Genomic DNA, 22,596 nt, shown 5'->3' on the forward strand with positions numbered 1-22,596 from the left:
GCAGGTTCCTGACCCATTCGAGATATAAAAAGGCTCTCTTTCTTTGTGCCTTTCTCTCTCTTACATTTATTGGCTCTCTCTCTCTCTCTCTCTCTCATCAAACCAGGGGCGAGTGATCTGTTTCCTTTAGATCTCAAAAAACCCACTTTTTTTCATTAAATGTATTTGCAAAATTTATGGGTCTCTTTTTAGTTTGGTGGAATCAATGTGTGTTAAATAGGGTTTCTATCTTTAAGAACTTAAGATCCCATCTTTAGTAGAACTGTTCAATAGAAGAATTCTGTGAATTCACTATGGATTTGTAAATTGGATTTCTTTCTAGTTTTATCAGTAGTTTTTTTAGGAAATTGGGGTGCTGAGCATTTTGGATTATTGATTAGTTCTTGAGAAGTTGTTGTGAAATAAAAAATTTGAGGCAAGGTGGGGAGGCAGGAAAACATGAGCAGCTGTTGTTGAAGATTAAAATTTGTTGGTCCAAAGTGGGTGTTGGGTTTTTCTGGTTTTGGGTAGAGATATAAGGGGATTTTATGTTTGGGAAGACGGAGAAGAGGTAACAATGGCAGCCGGAACTGATTTATCGCCTCCATTCGCTCTTTTAGAAGGCGGGTATGATAAGGAAAAGGGGAGTTCATCAGATGAAGAGGGGTCAGGGGCTCATGAGAATTTGAAGCAGATGATGGTTGGGAAGCCCCCTCGTCACATTTCGTGTATGCGGCATTGTGTTAGTACTGCACGCCTCGCGACTGCTGCCGAATTGGTGAGTGTTTTATATCCTCCATTTCTCTTTTCTCCTTTTTTGTTAAATTTTAAGATTTTTTATGATTTCTGATAGAAGATTAATAATCGAAGATGTTTTGGATTTGTCAGATAGAATACAACTCATATGCTATTTTTGTCTGTTTATTTCTTTACCTTCTGGGTATTGCGCTGTGTTGGTGTATTGGAATTGAATGCCATTCTGGTTTTTATTTGTCAATATCTAGTGTTCAAGGATTTATCCTGAAAATAACTATTTCCGGGACAAAATCCGAACCTTTGGCCTTGCTCATGCAAAAACCATGAACAATACCACTCTGAATAATGATGTTTGCACCAGAATTTCTTGAGTAGTTGCTATTGAGGACTGTGTGACATCCGCTTTAATCTTGAAAATTCATTGTCTAGGTGATAGGTGGACATACTATTTTGGTATCAAATATTCATTATCCCTAACGCACCCATGCAAACCCACACACAAATGGACAGAATACTTTGATCTTTGAATTTCACTACTTCCTGCAAAGTGGCTTCTCTCTAGCAAAAATTATTGCTAATGAATGAGTTGCTTGCGTTTCTGATTAATTCTGGTGTGTAGTTACTCTTATGCTAATTTATTTGTTAGAATTTTCTCTCTGCAAGGTTTGAGATCGAAGCTTAACTATTATGAGGAGAAGGGGGAATATCTTGTTTTTGAATTCGAGGAAAGGAGAGGCTACTTTCTGGTTTTAATCATCGGGTCTCTCTGCAGGATTCAGATAATGTAATTGAAGTCGTGAAGCCACCATCTGATGGAAAGGCCGCGTTTATACCTGTATTTCGGTCTGGTAACTGCACTGAGATAGGTCCCAAACCATATATGGAGGATGAACATGTTTGTATTGATAACCTTGAGGAGTATCTTGGTACTGCTGTTCAGGACTTCCCAACCCCTGGCGCATTCTATGGTGTATGTATGCTAAAATGACCTTGAGTTTGCTTTTCGATTGGAATCATTTTGTTACAGAAAACAAAATTAGGAAAACTTAAAACCGCGAAGCACACAATCACACAGGAAAACATGTAAAAAATGGTACTGAGAGAGAGAGAGAGAGAGAGATTGCTTTATGATTCGATTACTTAGGTGGTTCACACTCTGTATGTGTGTGTTAGAGAGAGAGAGAGAGATTTTACTCAGTTAAGGGTCCTCTTGAGGCCCTGATAGGACAGAATTAGCACTGTCCATATGAGCACTATCCATGGGCAATAATTAGTATAGCGTTTGATATGGACAGGTTTTTGATGGTCATGGCGGTACAGATGCTGCTTCATTTATAAGAAAGAACCTTCTTAAGTTCATGGTTGAGGATTCTCATTTTCCCAGATGCATGGATAAGGCCATCACAAGTGCATTTGCAAAGGCGGATCATGCTTTTGCAGATGCCCATTCCCTTGACAGCTCTTCAGGCACAACAGCGCTAACAGCGCTTATATATGGACGGTAATGAAAATATACAATCCTTCTTCATCTGCCCATCTTCTCTTAATTTCTTGCCGTTGTGAGGGATTCTTATCAGTGCCCTGGAACTTTTATCATCATCATTAATAGAATTACTATTTTGTTTATGATTGATAAGCAAAAAAAGAACAACAATATATGTTGGTCCACAGGACTGTGCTCTTGAATTCAACTCAAGGAAAAGTACATCATAGTCCAATTGAGTCTTGTATATGTTACTCCATAGCAGCACCCACCATCACTGCTGATTATGGATGGTGACAAAACATGATGGTTAATCTCTAGTTCTATAGTTACCCACCCAAAAAAGGAAGAAACAACAAAAAGTACAAGTATATCATAATGCAATTTAGTATGGTATATGTTACTCCATAGCAGTGGCCACCATCACTGCTGATCATGGATGGTGGAAAAACATGATGGTTAATCTCTCTACTGTCCATCAATACAAGCTGATGCTGGATGGCCTTTGAAGTGCCATGTATTACACTGAACTGGGTTATAGCATAACATCCCCAAGGAACATAGAACAAAGTTGCGCTTTATGAGTATATGATACATACATGCGGAGAGATAAATTACTCAGATTAGTACTATATGAATACTAATCCTCCTCAAGCAAACCTTTAGACAGATAGAAACAAATACATAGAATTCATATAAGCCCATATGCTACGTGATTGACCTATGCCAAAATATAATCCAATCCCATCCATGCGTGTTTTACTGGGCACGTTTGGTATGCGTGAAATGCTATGCTTCCTGGGAAAGATTTTCACACAGACCAAACATGCCCCATGGAAAATGATGTTAGATATCTAAAGAATGAAATTGCGTTTTATAAATGTATTATACATACATGCGGAAAGATGAATTACTCGGAAACTTAGTATTATATGAATACTAATCCTCCTCAAGCACACCTTTAGACAGACACATAGAATTCATATAAACCCATCTGCTACATGATTGACCTATATGCCTAATAATATAATCCAATCCCATCTGTGCATGTTTTACTGGGAACCAAAAACACAACTGAAGCCATGGACCGTGAATGAATCAATCATGAAACTTCCTCTTCCTTTTCTGTGCAGGACCATGCTCATTGCCAATGCAGGTGACTGCCGAGCAGTCTTGGGAAAGAGGGGCAGAGCAATAGAGCTCTCTAGAGACCACAAGCCAAACTGCTCCATAGAAAGACGGAGGATCGAGAAGCTTGGTGGCATGGTCTATGATGGCTATCTAAATGGGCAGCTATCAGTTGCAAGGGCTTTAGGAGACTGGCACATGAAGGGCCCAAAGGGCTCAGCATGCCCCTTAAGTGCCGAACCTGAGTTACAAGAAGCAATACTTGGTGAAGAAGACGAGTTCTTGATAATGGGGTGTGATGGCCTTTGGGATGTTATGAGTAGCCAGTGCGCTGTTACCATAGCAAGGAAAGAGCTTATGCTCCACAATGACCCTGAGAGATGTTCTCGAGAGTTGGTTAGAGAGGCCCTAAAGCGTAATACTTGTGATAACCTGACTGTGGTTGTGATTTGTTTTTCGGCTGATCCACCCCCACGAATTGAAATCCCAAAGACACGGGTAAGGAGGAGTATATCAGCTGAGGGGTTGAATTTCTTGAAAGGGGCATTGGATAGTGTTTGAGGAAATTTGGAGAAGTTAAAGGGAAGGCAGATTTTTGCTTCTTCTTTTCTTTTTTTTTCCCTTCTTCTTTTGATTGTTTTCAACTTTTTGAGGTACCCGCATGTAATACGGAGGAGCTATCAACAGTCTGTGAGCAAATGGGGGAGATGAAGCAGAACTGGAGGAGATAAAATGGATGTAGGTTCCTAGCTGCATTCTCCTTTTCCTACTGTCTTTAGGTTCTTTTTCTTTTCTTTTCTGTTTTTTTTTTTTTTTTTTTTTGAGGGATCCAAGTGCAATATGGAGGTTTTTCAAGGGTGTTTTTTTTTTTCACTTGGCCTTGCTAGTGTTGGCAGATATTTGACCCCTCAAAAAATAAGTTGTAGGATAGAATAGGAGTGGTTAACTGGCAGGAACTTGTACATTTGAGGTTTCATAGCTGTGTTGGAGAGGACTAGGCAATTGTTTTGGTTTTTATAATTTATAATTTATTTTTATTTGTGTATCTCAAATCATAGGAGTTTCTGTCCAATAAAGCTTTGGCTTGAGCTTACCATTCAATCTGCACTATCTCAAATCATATGAGTTTCTGTCCAATAAATTTTTGGCTTGAGCTTACCATTCAATGTGCCCCACGTAATTGTTCAATTACATTCAAATATCAATTTGACAGGTGTAGAGTTTACTATCTGGACAAAATGTGGGACTTTTCACATAATTTTGTCACCGAAGTTATGTTTCCAGTGCAAATATAGATGGTTAAGATTAATGAATATTTTATGAAACAAAATCGGCATGTTTCGGATTCGTAGCCACGTAAGATGTGACACATATAGGAACACCTAATACTACTCAAAATTTACTTAGAGACGACAACTATATTAAGGATGGTAAATACAGAGAAACATTGATGTGTCATGGCGAAAACTAGCGACTGAAATACTCCATTGCATTTAAAGTTGTAAACCACAGGGGTGATAAAGGTACTTAAATGATTCCTGTTATAAAGTGGAAAGCATATTTGTGGAAACGCTTCATTAAAGAAACCTTCTAATGCAACCTGAGGATGGTAAGCAATAATCTAATGGACTATGCAATACCATGGTACTTTGGGATGATTGCCAACCAATTGAATGATGGATGAGGCCCCAACAAGAGCATGATCCAATGGAGGGCCCCTCTCATTATCACAGTTCACTATTTCATTGGATGGTGATAACTCAATGGACTCTAGCTTTAACACAGTAAATTTTCCATTTAATTAGCAGGGATCTCTGTAGGTCCTCAGAGCACAAAGGGAGCTGGATCCAAGTTGGGTTCGATCTCCGTGCCTCCTAGTCTTGAGTAAAAATAGTTCACAAAAGCTACTACATCATCTTCTTTTGAGTACATCAAATGAGTTACATGTATTCCTGGTCACTAATTTTGCAAACGATTGAGAAATCAAATAGACAATATTAAATATCAGAAGACAATATAACTTTATCCTCAATGTTGAGAGGCCCATACTGGACATGCAAATGGCCAATCTGATTGGAGTTGCAGCCTACTGGAACTAGGTGTCTGGTCCACTTTTAATATCATTATGGGAGCTTCCCAGAAAGGCTGCTAACACATGGCCTGGCTTTGTGGGGACCCTGAAACACAAGTAACCCATGCCCCCAAGTCCAATCCATAACTTTGTTTTTATCTTAAAGAAATTTTTCTTCTTTTTCTTCTTGCGTTGGGAGAAGCAATAAGAACACATCACTAAAAGATTATCCAATCCATACTCAGAAGAAAAATCGAAGGATGAAAAAACTGACATGATAGGAGAATTGGGATTGCATCTTTTTGCATAACATAAACCAGTATCTGCAGATATGAAAATCTGAAATGAACTTCAGCTTTTCATCAAACTTTTCCATCATCATCAAAGTGAAAGTCTAGTCATAAATAAGAGATTTCCTAAGTTCCAAGGATTGACTGTGATCTGTATAGCTCTAAAATTTATGGGGCCTTGCAACCCCAGAGGTTCTGTCATATTGGTCTTCTTTTCAGACAAAAGTTAATGGCACACAAAACATGCAGGAATGGGTCAAATAATGTCACCGTTCTTTTGGTCTGTTCCAAAAGATAGCACCTCTAACAAAACTGGCTTCTTGTTTACTTTGAAATGGACAAGTGATCATAAATATGGCAACCTTGAATAATATAATCTAATATCTGCAGTATAGTTGTCGAACAAAACAACCATGGCTTTGCCTCTAGCTCTTCAGAGGTCCTCATCTGGTTCCTCAATTATTAAATCAGAGGCACCACTGTTTCTGCACAACAATTCATTGTTTTCATTAGAATTCATTTTTATTCCATAAAATGGTAGTTTAAAGGATTAAGCCTCAATAATAATATATTATACATTTAACGGCATCTCAACAAAATTTAAAGAAAAGGCATTTAAGTTCATTTTGGAACTTGCCCTGATAGACTGCAATGTTTGCTGAGATCATGGCAAAGAACCTTTTTTACATCTCCTGTCCTAACAGACCCTTTCTTAATCAATTCAGCTAACTGCACCAAAGAATAGAAGTCATGTATGCTAAGTAATACGGAAACAAATATGTTTGCATAAGAGAATGAGTTGGGGGTTGATAATGAAATACTCCGTGTGCACATAAATGAACATAACATTATGCTTCCCAACAAAATGGTCAAAAGTATTCATAGCTAACCTCATCTTCCGTTTCCTCCAGCAACCTTTGCACAAAAGAAAAGAAAAAAGGACTATGAGATTAGGTACGAATGTGAAAATCAAAATAAGGGTAAACAATATACAACCTCAGCAGTAAAAAACAATAATACTAATAATAATAAAGCAATTGCGAAACAGGAACATTTAGTGCAGAAGCATTCAGAGGGAACTAATATTGCTGTTACCTTCTCTTCAGTCAAAGATGCCAAAACTCTATGTTTCAGCCAAATACCAATGAGATGGAGGAAATGGAACTCCTATCCCGTTTTTCAGTCTTCTCTAACCATTTTGGCCCACAGAAACTAAAGCCAATTCTAGAAACTTCGCAGTCAGATTCTTTCTCCTTAGTTTCTAGTAACCTTGATTTAAGACCATCAACTGGCAATATGATTCCTCAAGGTGAAACTACCGCAAGTTTTGTGGAGAAAGTGCCATTTGATGTTTTTACTGATTCTTTTTCTTGCACTGATTTTTTATCATATAGGAAAAAGGATTTTGATACATTGATAGTTCTCATTTTGTCAAAATATGATGTTTCTACGAGCTCAAGAAATAAAACTTCTGACATTGCTTCGGATCATTTTGCACAAAAAGTATCACCTTCATGTAGAAGAATATGTGGCTACTTAAATGTCAGCAATTTATAAATGGTTACCTTAAAAGTATAGCATTAATCAAGAATAGCACAAATTTATTTTTCTGACACCACAGATAGTGGAGAAATTGCTGAACAACACAAAAAACTATGATAGACATATATTATAATCCACAGAAAATGATAAACAATATATTTGATTAAAATGAATAGTTCTCTCTTACCTTCCACAATAAGAGGATATGTCTTTTGAATATGCACGTGCTTCTTGTTTGTCTGCAATTGCATCAATAACAGCTTTTTAGTAATTCTAGCATGGATGAAACCGTTAGAACAAATCCTGAGAGCAAAAAAGGAGAACATCATATATTCAGCATGCAGAAACATATCTCCTTCAAACATAGGTAGAACACATCACCAATATCACTTTCTGATCATAGATTGAAACATCTCAATCTGTGAAAGCATGGTTTGTAAAAAGCTGTGAATATAATCTCAATGCTCCAATGCCACATCAAAAAATTTCATTGGATCCAACAGGCAAAAGACTACGACAGAATATTACATAACTGCTCAACACAGACATAAAGATAACTTGGTTAACTAGTTACTCCTCGACATTATTAATGCCCAAATGTCACGTCAGGAAAATCTTTTTCACAATTGACATTGTTAATGGAAAAGAAAAAAAACAGTTTCAAGGGATTTCCCTCGTTTATTTTACAAAATTTGTCATGGATACATAGAACATAAGGAACCTGACTCAGATGCTTGAGTCATAAAACTTAAAGTAAAATTCCAGGAAAGCAACACTAATGCCTCAGATTGTTCTTGTCTTTTGTTCAATAAATAAAATTTCTAACACCTCATGCATATATGCTAATTGGCATAAAGCGTGATTGCTTAATACAAGTGCAGAACAGGCCCAAATATAAGCAGTTTTAATGTACAAGGGATAAGTTGCACATAAGTTAAGAGGCAAACAATTAAAGCCTAAAGAAATGATCCAATTTGGTCCTAGCAATACGACTGAAAAAATAATACAATGCTGTAGCAATAATGCCTCTCAACAAAACATACAAAAACAGCTCCTGACATGCACATTAAAATTTGCAGTGATGATATCAGGAAACAATTTGAGACTCTCTAAAACAAGCCAACAATCAGCAAGGCAGAGGAATATGTGGGAGAGGGAGAATGATGGTGTGATCCACAATGTTCTCCAGATCAAAGAGATAATCAACAACGTTGTTCTGATAAATCACTCGAGGAATATTGAAGAAAAGCTTACGTAAGGCAAGATGAGTGCATAAGCCATCTAAAAGTGGGTGCAGCTAAGCAATCTCATAGGTGTTGTTTTCTTCAGCATTGGATATGAAGACAGCAAGCTGCTTTGTACTCTTATCAATAAATCAGGGAGTCCTAATTCCAAGAAGAATACACATACTTGGGGGTGGAAGTAGGAAATGGTCAGATGAAAATAGCACAATTTGCATCCAAACAATCAACAGGAGACAACTGAAAGGTCAAGGGTAGTAGAAAGCCACAATCGCTATGACTTCAAAATGATGGAAAATTAGATGAACCCCCACATGATGCACAGATCAGCAAACCATCATGAATATATCCACACTCAAGGAAGCATAGATTTTCAATACCTTAGGCAACAGCAGGGTTTAACAAAATCGACCTGGGCGATCCCGTTACCGCCATATATTAGGGACCAACCGAGTCCCCGCAGAACAGGCCCGGTGAAGGGCGGTTCGTACTACTTCTTTGCCAATCCATACCGGTTCAGGCCTGTTCCACTTCTTTTTTAATGAATACCACTTCTTTTTTAATGAATACAAAGGCAAAAACGTTTTTCTTACTCTACTGGGGTTCAAAAACAAGACCTCACGGCATGAAGTGGTTCACACTACCAAGCGGCGCATGGGAGTTCTATGACATGACGGCCAGTAGAAGAGTAGCCAACATGCATTAAACAGCATGCATGGTTTTTTTGGAAATATCATTCGTTCTATAACAACGTGTATGGTTTGAATTTCCTAAAAAACCATGCATGCTGTTTAATGCACGTTGGCTACTCTTCTACTAAAAAAAATGCATGATGTTTTCGAATGAATCTACTCTTTACAAAAAAAACTTAGTAGACAATCATGTTAAACAAATATCTAATGCTATATGGGACCATGAAATTACATAAATTCATAGAACCAGTAACTAACATTTAAATCATATTCACTAAAACATTCAAGATTTGAACCCACAACCTCAAGACTCTCGCTCTCTCCGTACATGGAAGTTTTACAACCTATGACACATAATAATTATGACCAAAGTTTCAAAATTAATTATAACCAAAGTAAAATAGAAACTATTTTCCTGATTTTTTTTTTTTGCATTTGTTATTTTAGTATATTTTTTATAAATAATTTATAATTTATAATTGATAATTAAGTATTATATGGATGTGTCGAGACTTATGGTCTCACTGAAGGTATGGTCCTTAATAGAGTAGAATAGCGAACTAGGATTTGTGCAGCCAACCCCAATTAATTGAAAAAAGACTATGATGATGATGATGATGGATGTGTCAAAGAAGTACTGGGATCTTTGGCCTATGTACTAGACACTCCAATACATACTGGACACCGAAACCCATTTCAATGTCCACGCATCATTGATATAGAGTACGCCACACATAGGAACATAAGGCTTTTGTCATTAGAGAAAGGTGAGAAGCACGTTTTTTAGATACCCCGTTGCATTGCTAAGTCCCTGGTAGAACAAATATTTTCCCTTTCCACAACTCCGCTTCTTTTTATTGTAGGAAATTAAAATACAATTGGTGATTGATATGGCTAAAAAATGAAATATAATTTTTTGCATAAAATAAAAAAAAAAACCTATGAAAATAAAATAAATAATACATAAACACATAAAAAAAAAACTTGATGCCTTCAAGTTTTTAAACTTGAGGATACTCTATTTAAGTTTTCAATGAACTCAATACTTGGATCTTGCAGCCGCCCATGTTTCTTCACTAAGGGCCATAAACAAAATTGACTGAGAGAGAAGTTATCCTCAATAGGAATTTTAGAGTTTGAGAACCCCATAATATTCAATGGTCAACAGACATCCAGACAGGGGAATGGCATCTCAATATTTATATATGTTTGCAAAATAATGAAAGAACATAATTCACCACCCCAAAAAAACATTTGGAAACACAAAAAACACTATTTTTAGGGATTTTTAATATTTTTTGAATTTTTTAAATCCAGAATTGGCCAATCCGACCGATTCTCCGATCCAGATCACCGATACAACCCTATTTTTGGGGTGACTGATCCGGGGTCACCAATCCGTTTTTTCAAACCTTAAGCAACAAGCATACATCTAGAATCTCTAATACCACTTAAAGACAAGATTAGGGGAATAAATAAATTCTGTGCAATATCCAAGAATTTACATTTTTGGTTGAAATAAAGAAGAGAAAAAAAAACTCCTCCGGTTTTACAGGTCATGAAAATGCTTAGTGAAAAAGGGTACTGAAGAGAAGGGGTAATCTACCCTTAAACATTCCAGAATACTATAAAGTACAAAACAAAAAACTATTTACAATAATAGCATTGTTCGCCAATCATTGAACTTAAAGAATTCAACTAACACCACAATTATCTTCCAAGACATGAAATCTACTAAGTAAACGTCAAATCAAGAATGGAACAAAAGCAGTCAGAATTCATTTAATCAAAAACCAACAAAATATCAAACTTCCATACCGATCTTGAGAACATAGTCATCCCAATCTCCTACTTTAACCCATTCTTGCTTCCCTGAAGCTAGCTGAAGGGAAAAGGCAAAATTCAGCAGGCAAATATTGATGGAACAAGAACGAGAGAGAGAGAGAGAGAGAGAGAGAGAGAGAGAGAGAGAGAGAGAGAGAGAGAGAGAGAGAGAGAGAGAGAGAGAGAGAGAGAGAGAGAGAGAGAGAGAGAGAGAGAGAGAGAGAGAGAGAGAGAGAGAGAGAGAGAGAGAGAGAGAGAGAGAGAGAAAAATATTCAATGTGCTATACAATCAACCACTTAAAAACCATTAACTCTTGTAAAATTAGGAAAAAGAAATCACAAGTTACCACTATTGCATGGTAGTTACTATCAAGAAAAGTTAATATCCATAATTTACTGCATGGAACTATGACTATCTACTATTTATTTACCTTATCTAGAGTATAATCTTGCATTTTCTCACAAAGGCCATCCAACAGTTCAACAACCCTCAACTCACTGACCCTAACTCAACAAAATCAACAAAGTTGATCACTTAGAAACAGGCATCCATTAAATCATCATATTTGAGTAGAAACATATTGCAATATTTGAACAATAGGCCGTGCAGACAGCACTTTTCAAATTCAAGGTAAAAGAGGCTACTAATAATCATTTACCAAATAAAGTATGCCATAATAAACACAATAGGAAACATCAAAGGCTTCTCATCTATAGTTACAAGAACAAATCACTTGCGCGGTAGAATGATTTCAGAAGAAAGAAAACTGCCATCCACCACATGTCTAGCCAATTACTAGTTCCAATGTACTACTGAGTTAAGAGTAAGCAAACACTTCCGCTGTAGATGTATGGTGATAAAATTATCATGCAGTTACTAAAGATTCATAATTACAAATCAACAGCCAAACTGACAAACCTTCATACCAAAAACGAGTATTATAACAAAAAAATGAAAAGCATCCTTCCCATTGCAAAAAAATGAAACGATATTCAACATATGTACCTAAAACCTTCCATACTTTTGTTTCCACAATGATAAACATGACACTTCAGCAAGTGTCATTCAAACATGACCAAAGAAAATCAGGAGTGGCAATACCCTAAAGAAAAACAGAGCATAACTCCATTCTTGGAGGGTACCTGTAATCAATCACTTTCCCTTCACGTTGTCCCTTTGAGTCCAAACGATGCCGCATATCTAAATGGTTTCTAGGTTTCTCCTGAAACAAACATCACATGTTAACCATAACAGACACTAGTTCATATTAAGGACTATGTTTGCTGATATCCAATGAAGATAAAGTAAAAAATTAATGAAAAGAACTAAAGAAGAAAAAGGAAATTTACACCTGCAAAGAATTATTCAATAAAAAAAGACTCATTAGAGAGAACAAAAAACTCTTACCTTGAAAAGGCCCACCGCAAGTTCTGCCTGAAATCCACATTGACATGCCAATCAGATCCCACAAATGAAAATATAGAGAATTCAATAGAGGTAAGACATTTGTCCAATGGTACAGAGTTTCACTGTAATAAATAGTGTGTGCGCATGTGTGTGTGTGTGTGTGTCAGAGAGAGAGAGGGCCACTCAGTGTATCATCCAGCATTCTGGTGCTGAGGATAGCAAAAGTCACTGGTATAGCTCAAGTACTATATGCACACATACACGCACACACACACACACATGTATTATTCTTTAAACAGAGAGACACTCAGTCTCAGAAGACAGAAACTAAAGTCCTGGATGACAATGACACTAAAATCACAGGCAATTTTGAATATAAATTTAATGAAGCCAATTGCAAATAAATATAAAGAGAGATATATGTGTTTGATCACATCATCTTGCCCATAAACCTGATCAATAGAATGACAAGGCAATGAAGAAAAGTTGAGAAAAGTGATGTCCAAATGATCTAACCCTTACTTTCATGAATACAACTATGATGAAAACAACATAATCACCAATTTAAGACCTAAAGACACATCAAGATTTCACATCAGTTCTCTTTAAAAATCTCACAAAATAAAAATCAGTTCTCTTTTACTGGAGCTGCTTATGAGAGCACACAGAGACTAAGAGAGAGACATGTAAGTGTACTGTTAACTGTGGATACCCAGCTATACTTGACCTTCAGAATATTGATGGAATGATGGGGTATCCAGAATGTATGTCCCAAGGAGGATAATCTCTCAAATAGCCAACATCCAATGTCTCTTTGAAGAGATTAGTTGTTTCACAAATGGCTCCCCCCACAAAGTCATAACCACGTAAACCAGATATCGCTTGAGACAACTATTTTTCCAACGGTCACATTCCTTCATTCAATGGCGCTTCTCTTAATTCAAATAAAACCTTCTAGTAAATAATCAAATTTAGTATTTATTTATAATAAAACATATCTTAAAAAAACCATAAAAAAAGAGAGCAAGTTTACACGATAACATATGGTTTTAACTAATTTCACTTTTATCGATCAAGTCTTGTTATTTATTTGCCCTGCATAGCCACACACTAACACAATCAATAGAAATTATTTTTTGTGTGGTAGGGGAAGGGAATTCAAGTCTAATTGTCCTCAAAAGAAGAATAATAACGGTGGGAGAAAGCAAGGTTCCACACATGTGGTTTTCAAGCCATTCGTGGATTCGGCTTCGACTATACATGTTGCAAGAACTAGATATGGCTTTGTGAATATAAGGAGATCAAAGATGGCGACCAACAAATTCATACGGGAACAGCTATTGTGACATTTTTGGGTTTGAATTTATAAGTTCCACTTGCCTGGAAATATAAAACTACTTTTTTCTAATACATTTGTAGTTTGATTTCAATCCTAAGTTAGATGAAAAGGGTCTCGAAGTCCATTTTAGGTCAAGGAAAGTCTGAATAGGGAGACATGGTCAAGTCTCAGCTTCAAGAAGGAAAATTGATACCTTATATCATACTAATGACAATAAAAAGAATGCTTCTTCTTGTTCTTATGTTGATAGTGTGATAAATAGGGACATGAATGATGCACGCATATGGCATTAAAGATTAGAAAATATGAATTAACGGGGGAAAAAAACATAAGTTAGCAAAGGTTGGCCTAATTCCTAATCAATTATCAAAATTGTGAGCCATGATTGAATGGAAAGTTGACTAGAAAACCATTTCTATTGCAGAGGTTATTAGGATATTAAACATTATGCATTTAGATCAGGGATTTAAAAAACAACGAGTCAACCCGGAATCACCCGGGTCGACACGGAAATCGACCACCCTGTGTCAATTCCTATGGAATACCGGAAATCGGGTGTGTCTAGAGAGGAATCGTCGGTTCTCGGTGATATGCTACAGTGAATCGAGCGAGTGGACACGACACAGCTACCTACATGTGGCCGCCGATATCCAATATCGACACGTGGCACCTCAAACCCGCCAAAATTAAATATATGTTGCCTGACGGTGGCCATGGCCACACGTGGCAACCTCAACCCCGTTGAATTGCAGCTTTACGTGGCACCTCACCTCAAACGTCATATGGGCTACCCCCGTGCTTTTACGCATGTACCAAGAGTCCTTATCATACAGCTATTTATAGAGAGAAATGTTACATTCATCCTTCGATGTGGGACAAATATAACGTGGAGAGTTGAGACAGTAATATAATATATATATATTTATTATAGAAAGAAAAGCATCATCCGGTGATGTGGTGTAGTTGGCTATCACTACCGATTTCAGCTTAAGCGTCTCAAGTTCGAACCGTCTGGGAGCTATCTAGTGTCTTATTTTTGTTTTTAAAAAAATACAAGGAAAAAATAATGTTGTCAAAAAAAATAAAAATAAATAAAAAGAAAATATAAAAAGTAATATAACAAGCATTTTTTGTCAAAACAAAAAAACAAAAAAAGTAATACAACATCTTTTTATTTTTCTTGTAAAAGAAAAAATAAAAAGTAATATAACAAGTATTTCTTGTCAAAAAATAAAATAAAAGGTACCTTGACAACATCATTTTCTTATTTTTCTTATCAAAAATAAAAAATAAAAGGTAATACAATAAGTAAAAAAAAGGTAATACAACTTCTTATTTTTCTTGTCCAAAAAATAAAATAAAAGGTAATACAACGAGTATCATATTTTTCTTGTAAAAAAAAAAAGGTAATACAACAAGTATTTCTTGTCAACCTAGGAATAAATGATGTAATTATATTTTTTATTTTTATAACATGGTGATCCTTAACATAAATTTAGGAATATTAATTTAAAGATAGGGTTCATACAATGAGGCCATTTGAAATCTCTCTCACTACTAACAATCTCTTCCACTAAATTTATTTTAGAAACCTAAAAAATTAAATTTTTGAAAAATTAAAGTGTTATTTCGAAAATTGATACGCATTCTAATAATTTCTACACTGATAACCAAATCTTATATTTTATTTATTAATTTATTTGCATTATAAATCATGTAATGTACTATTTTTCTTACAGTTGTCAATAATATTTTAAATTAGATGAGATTATAAGATATTTTGGATTTGTTATTATTTGAATAATAAAATAATTATAAAATGTAAACCAACAATTTCAATTTCAATATATAATATTATAGTTAGTCAGGTTGTAATAATTATGGATTATAGTTAGTTAGGTTGTAATAATTTGGGTTTTTTTTAGTGGATTAGGGTTTCCTGCCAATTCGATATTTTAGTGGCTATTTTTCATCGATTTAATCCATTCTTTTATTGTAATCCATGTATGATTATATACTTCATCCATGATAATTCTATGATTTTTCTTTTTTGTGATGCAAATTTAATGGTTAACATAAGTTCATACAGGGAAAGAACATCTCAATATTCGTAAATTGATGAAAAAAATGAAATTTAATAATGTAGTACCCACATTTCTTATTGGATTCCTTAAAAACAACATTTATAATGAATTTTAATAATTTTTTTGGATTTTTTTAAGGCTTAATTCGACCGATTCAGCTGATTCCTGATCCGGATTGCCGATTCACCGATCCGGATGGGTTTTTGAGGCGCTCGATCTAAGGCAACGATTCGTTTTTTAAACTACTGATTTAGATATTTTGGTCCATTGGACGTGAAGAACTCATAGAGGCATGAGATACTTTATGGGATACTATACAATAAGACCATTTACCTATGGTACAAGAAGGTTATAATCGCCTCTAGCCGCCGGATGTAAAATCCGACTGCTACGCATGTGTCACAAAGCTCGAGAAATTCTTATACCAAAGAAATCAGATGTCTTGGATATTTTTAAAATTTAAGAAGAAAACCACTTAGGATGGCACACTCAAATTCTAAGAAATGAAAAGAAGGCGGATACACTTCATTGTTATTTAATGATTTTTGTCAAGAACATGGTATTCTACAGCCAACAACTTTCCTGAATAACCCTCAACAAAACAGTATTGCTAAAGGATGAAACAAGACTCTGTACAGAGATGGTAACATCCATGATAAGCCATGCTTTGGGGATGGCATATTGGGTAACAAACTATCAACATTCATTGTGTACAGGGTTCCATATAAGGCTGTTGAAATAACACAATATTTTTTTGATCCTGTTAACATTGCATTGAAGGTGAAAGAGATACAACACAAAATGTCACCACAGGAAGTGACAAAAGAGAACCAAAAAAAGGGGTCAGAGCTCCATCGATACAACTGACTAAGAAAACAAAAGCCGCCCAGCGCTGTGGAGGCAAAAAACCAAAAAAGGATATGCCCACGTAATAGGCAAGAGGTGCGTTTAGCCCAGAAGTAGAACGGAGGCAGCTCCCTGTTTTGCTAGCCTGTCAGCGACCTGGTTGGCCTCCCGCCAAATATGAGTCCAAAAGACCAGCATAGCCTTGCATAGATCAAGGATAGCATCAAAGAGGTGCCAATGTCTCCACGGGGGTTGGGCATCGCCGGATGCCCAAGAGATGATGTTTTGGGAGTCCCCTTCCACCCATAGGGGGAGGCCCCAAGAGCTGTCGAAGCGTTGAAGGCCTTCGAGGAGTGCTTGGGCCTCCACCTTAGAGGAGTCTGCTACCCCAATCAAGGAGTAGGGGAGAAGGGTAATCCCCTGGTCATCCCAAAAGACTCCTCCAATGCCTACTGGCCCAGGATTGCCCAAAGATGAGCCGTCAAAATTGAGTTTGACCCCACCACTCTCTGGGGGTCTCCATAGCACAGACGGAGGCACCGAGGTGGGCCAGTGGTTGAGGATATGGGTCCAGTTGGAAAGAAAGTGTGTGGTTCATGGCCCAGAAAATGACCGAACCCCTAATGGAGTCGATGAGTTTGAAGAGGGGTGCAATCTCCCCTTGGAAGATGCGATTATTGTGTTCCTTCCATTTAGTCCACAAGGTCGCCCCAATCGTGGCTTTCCAAAGCAGAGCCCTGGCTTTCGGCTAGGGGAGGAAAGACGAGTTGTAGACGAGGTTGTGAACGTTTGGAGGTGTGACCCAGGACCAGCTGAAAAGAGAGAGGGTGGAATGCCAAATTGCTGCAGCAACTGGACAATGGAGGAGAAGATGGGCATTTGTTTCCTCAGCCTCCAAGCACATGGCGCATCGATTGGGTATGAGTAGGCCTCTCACTTGAAGGAGATCTACCGTGAGCACCCTTCCCCACACAGCAGCCAAATGAAGAACTAGATTATGGGGGGGATGATGGTAATCCATGCTTTGGGAATGGCCGGATGACACGGAGGGGTACCCGGAGCTGGAGAGGAGATGGAACGATAGAGGGAGGCCACCAAAAATCTTCCAGAATGGGAGGCAGACCATATAATGCAGTCCTCTCCCCTCCTAAGCAGAGGAGATGAGGCGATGAGGAGAGAGAGCTCCTGGAATTCGGGGAGTTCGGTATCACGCAAAGACTGACGAAAGTCGGTATTCCAAGTCCTAGGGCTGCTGTCAATGGGGAAGAGCGAGAGAATAAAAGCTGACAGGTCACAGGCAAGATGGAATAGGGAGGGGAAATGAACAGAGGGAGGAGAGGGAACAAGTCAGGGGTCCAGCCAGAAGCGAATGCTAGACCCGTCCCTGGGGGAAAAGCGGATGCGTTCCTTGAAAAGAGAGAGAGAATATAAAATAGAACTCCAAAACCCCGAGGCCCGGTAGTGAGAACAGGCCAGGATGGACCAAGGTGAGGAGGTAAGATGATATTTGGACAGGAGGATGTGGTGCAAGAGGTGGTTGCCCTGGGTAACCAATCTCCACCATATAAATAATGAAATAACATAATATAAATAATGAAATTGCGAAAATGAGACCCTAAGTATCTTGAGAATCGGGAATCACCAGCACATGTACTTGTACCAATTCTCGCAACATCTTAGGCAAGCTTAAAAGTAAAACTATCAAGTATCCATTCATAAGGTGTTCTGATTCTAATGTAGATTTAATGACCATGAGAATAGAAGTCATATAGAAAGTAGAGACGCCCGTTTTCCAGAATATTTCATCAACAAGGGACACCAAATAAGAGTACTTTCTATGCCCGTATTCTAGAATATTTCATCAACAAGAGGACACCAAATAAGAGTATTACCATGATAGAACTTAATAATAAACTTTCTGGGAGTGATAACTTACTTCAAAACAATATATCATATAGATTCCACAGAAATAGAGCTCGTCCTTCTCATTTTGGTGAATACTTTGTTTTCATGAGTGAGGATTGAGGACAACTATCCCGATATAAATGAAGAAGACATCAATGAACCATGTAGTTACAAAGCAGCCACTAATCATATGAATTGCTAGAGGGAATTAATGCAATGAATGATGACATCAACTCTATAGAAAAGAATCATGCGTGGGAATTAGTGAACCTTCAGAAGATACAAAGGCTATTCAATGTAAGTGGATTCTATATCAGATGGCACGACATATCATTGTTGTTAAGACCAGACTGGAGGTCGAATTGGAGAGAACATTGTTTCAACTGGACTTGAAGAACCGGATCAGTTCACTGTCAGACTAGTTAAAAAGTAAAAATAAAAAAGAGGAAAAAAACAAAAATCTAAAATAGAGAAAAATATGGAAAAACTAAAATAAAAAAATCAGAAAATTAGTAGGAATGGAAATAAAATTAGAAAACATCATCTGTTATAAGCTACAAAACAAGCAAAAACCTGCAACAAAAAACTTATTAAAGTTAAACAACTATTAAATTTAATACAAGAAACAACCCATTGCATTGATTTGAAAATAAAACGGAAAAAATCATTTCTTGCAAAAACCCTAAAGATCTGAAATTGATTTCAATTTTTATAAATACAAAACACACATATCAAAAAAAAGGTGTAATAAATTTACTTGGTGGCCTGAAACACAGCAGATTGATGGCAGGATCCTCCCCAAAAAATTATTGGATTTTCACTTAAGCATATGGAGTTTTTGGGTACAGAGAGCAAAAATCGCCAAAATAGCCTTCTCTCTAAAAATTCACTTTTTTAAACCCCAAACCTTCCCAAATATTAATAATATCAAAACTCCACTAAACTATTTCAAATAGACCCAAAAGCCCTAAAAGATGATGAAATTTGTTATGAAAAACTAAAAATAAGGTTTTTTTCATCTTTTTCAAGCCATATTAGGAATAGTTGGTTAGACCTAGATCGGTCGAACCGACCAGTCCACCTGTTCTATGTCAATTTGATGGAAGTCCGGACCTGCGACCAACAAAAATAGCCACTAGCTCAGTGGTTCCCGATCAAGACTGGCCAGTCGATTCAGTTTTTAACATCATTCCAATAGATAAATTCAAAGCTAGATTAGCAGCTAAGGGATTTATACAACAAGAGGGTAGACATTGTACATAAACCTTTGAACCTGTAGCAACACTTACATCCACCAGAATAATCTTAGCTATGGTAGCTAATTACGACTCAGGACTTATTCCAAGTGGACGTTAAGATAGCTTTCTTGTATGGTGATTTAAAAGAAGAAACCAATATGAAACAATCTGGAGGTTATACAGTTGAAGGAGAAGAAAATAAAGTCCAAAGACATCCTTGTATAGTTTGAAACAATCTCCCAGACAATGGTATTTGAAATTTCACAATGTTATTATTCAAATTGATCATGTACCCAAATTGACTAAATCATTGCGTATATGTGTAGCATAATGGGAGTAAATTTGTGATGTTATTGTTGTATGTAGATGATACAATGTTATTGGTTGGAAATAACTTGCAAGTTAACTCAAACCAAGAAATGGTTAAATTCCCGATCTGAAATAAAAGACATGAGAGAAGCATCTTTTGACTTAGGCATAACGATTGCAAGAAACAAAAAGGAAAGACTCTTATGCTTATCCCAAGGAATATCTTGAGAATGCCCATAAAGATCCAAAATGGATAATTGCAAACCCATTAGCATACCAATTTGTAAAAAAATGAAATAGGATAAGGCCATGTGTCCATCTAGCAATAAAGATAAGACTGAAATGGAAAATATTCTTTACGAACAAGGTATAGGAAGTATAATGTATGTTATGTATTTCATTGGACATAATTTGAGTAGATTCCAAATTCACCCTGGAATGGCTCATTGGCAGGCAGTTAAGAGCATTCTTCAATACATCGAAGAAACTGAGAGTTACAAATCACATTACTAGGTGGATCTTAAGGGAGTTCAGTAATCCTCTGAGGTGGTTTCATAGGGCATCTTGACCATAGGTCGTCGGCCTCTAGCCATGTTTTCATCATTGGTGGAGATGTCATTTTATGGTCAAGTGAGAAAAAGATGTGCTATCCGAAATACAATGGAGGCAGAAAACGACTAGAAATACAATGGAGGAAGAACACAACTAGACATAAACAACAAACAATGATAATCAGACGGCAATAGCTTTTATTGATAATGGAGCAACCAATTCTAAGGATCGACACATCAAAGTTGAATATTGATAATGGAGCAACTAATTCTAAGGATCGACACATCGAAGTTGAATATTTCCATATTCAAGGAACGAAAGGAATAAGGTAATTGTGAGCTAGCTCCCATCAAGTGAGTGATATGGCAGCAGATCCCCCAACCAAGGGTTTGACTGCTAAAATATATTGTACTAATACAATAGTTAAGGGACATGGCAACATGTAAGCATGACTAGATCATGTATTTCCTCCTTGTATAATGTGAAATTTATGGGAAAGACGCAGAGATTTAATGATAAAAAGGCAAAAATTATGGATTTCTTCAGGTAAAATTGGTTCAAATCAAATGGAAAAAAAAAATGGAATACTATTCAATCAAGCGCAAGCCCAATCCAAAGAGAGAGAAACTCAGATACACAATTTCAAATATAATCCAAGACAATGTATGCGATATATTTATTCATGTGTTTAGAGAGTGATCAGTGATTCCCATAGGAGCTTCAAATTTGGGATGGCATTCAATTTCAATGAATATAACGATTCCATCATCTCTTTAGAGAGAATGCGGATTACCGCAACGACATTGCAGGCTGCACATTTATCATCTAGGGAGAGAGACGCAACAATAAAAAGCGAAAACAAAGTCATCATCAGCATGCATCTTTGATTCAGGAAGGCCGCCATTGCCGCACTTTCTCAGAGCTTTTCAGCTCCCCTCTCTTTCTCCCTCTAAAATCTGCCGTGGGCCGGTTGACGCACTATGCTTGGGAGGTAGAGAGAGAAACAATTGTCCAATAGACCGAAGGGGCCATTCGATTTCGTAAAGCGACCTAGAGAAGGACGACAATTGCCCTCAGCTTCTCATAGAGTTCGGGAGTCCCGGATTTCGCTTACGCAGAAGTCAAAGTGACGTGGAGTGACAAAAGCATCCACGTCTTTTTGTTTTTTTTTTTTAAGTGACCACCGCAAAAGTAATAATTAGCACTAGCTAAATCTATGAGATATTTTGTAACGTGACCATATCATAATTGTTGGATTTATTGAAAGTTTAGATAAAAATTTATCAAAGTATTACTCTAATAATAATACTAGGCCAAAAAATGATTTTCCAATAACTTTAATATATATATATATAAAAGATTCAACAAGATCTTTAAAAAAATCAAGTCTTATATCCGTACTTATAACTTTTTTAGAGATTCGCATTAACTGTAATGATGATCTCTTGGAGTCCTCCATATAATTAAGGGAGGGTCTTATAAGATCATCACTCATCTATATAATAAGTGCGAGTTATAATCCTTTGTTGTGCTATTTTACATAATTTGATTTTTTCACTCTATTTTTTTTAGCCAAATCCAAAATATTCACGATTTTATAACTTACTTTATTTTTTGGTGATTTATAATTTGGCCTTACTTTTATTCTTTTCCCATTTTTAAAATAAAATAGATTTATTGCCAATGTTTTAATTTGTTAGTATATTATTATCCCCTAACTTGTTATGGGAAGGTTCGAGCCCACGACCTTATAGTTAATTACTAGTATACCCCTGCTCTGGCTTGTTTAAAATTATTTATTATTACTGATAATTTGCTATTCCAAGAAAATTAATTATGATAACAAATTATATATTGTTTGGTAGTGTCTCATAAACTAATCTTAGATAAACTTGGAAGCAATTTTATG

At 36.6% G+C, this 22,596-nt stretch overlaps 2 protein-coding genes across 2 annotated transcripts; one reads left to right on the plus strand and one right to left on the minus strand.

Moving 5' to 3' along the window:
* Positions 1–4,447, plus strand: LOC18445500 (putative protein phosphatase 2C 27). Its single transcript, XM_006855637.4, has 4 exons — positions 1–757; positions 1,508–1,705; positions 2,031–2,236; positions 3,352–4,447. Exons 1-4 carry the CDS (start codon positions 557–559, stop codon positions 3,905–3,907), a joined length of 1,161 nt encoding a protein of 386 aa, XP_006855699.2. The 5' UTR covers positions 1–556; the 3' UTR covers positions 3,908–4,447.
* Positions 4,448–5,692: 1,245 nt separating this feature from the next.
* On the minus strand, positions 5,693–21,779 carry LOC18445501 (TLR4 regulator/MIR-interacting MSAP protein). The gene is made up of 9 exons (XM_011629229.3): positions 21,481–21,779; positions 12,415–12,441; positions 12,150–12,229; positions 11,438–11,510; positions 11,001–11,064; positions 7,437–7,488; positions 6,598–6,622; positions 6,345–6,436; positions 5,693–6,192 (listed from the first exon to the last, which is right to left on the minus strand). Exons 1-9 carry the CDS (start codon positions 21,589–21,591, stop codon positions 6,141–6,143), a joined length of 576 nt encoding a protein of 191 aa, XP_011627531.1. The 5' UTR covers positions 21,592–21,779; the 3' UTR covers positions 5,693–6,140.
* Between the last annotated feature and the right edge of the window lie 817 nt (positions 21,780–22,596).

Source organism: Amborella trichopoda, chromosome 9, assembly GCF_054954075.1.
Source record: "Amborella trichopoda isolate Santa Cruz 75 chromosome 9, AtrichopodaSantaCruz75HAP2 v2.0, whole genome shotgun sequence".
Lineage (NCBI taxonomy): Eukaryota > Viridiplantae > Streptophyta > Magnoliopsida > Amborellales > Amborellaceae > Amborella > Amborella trichopoda.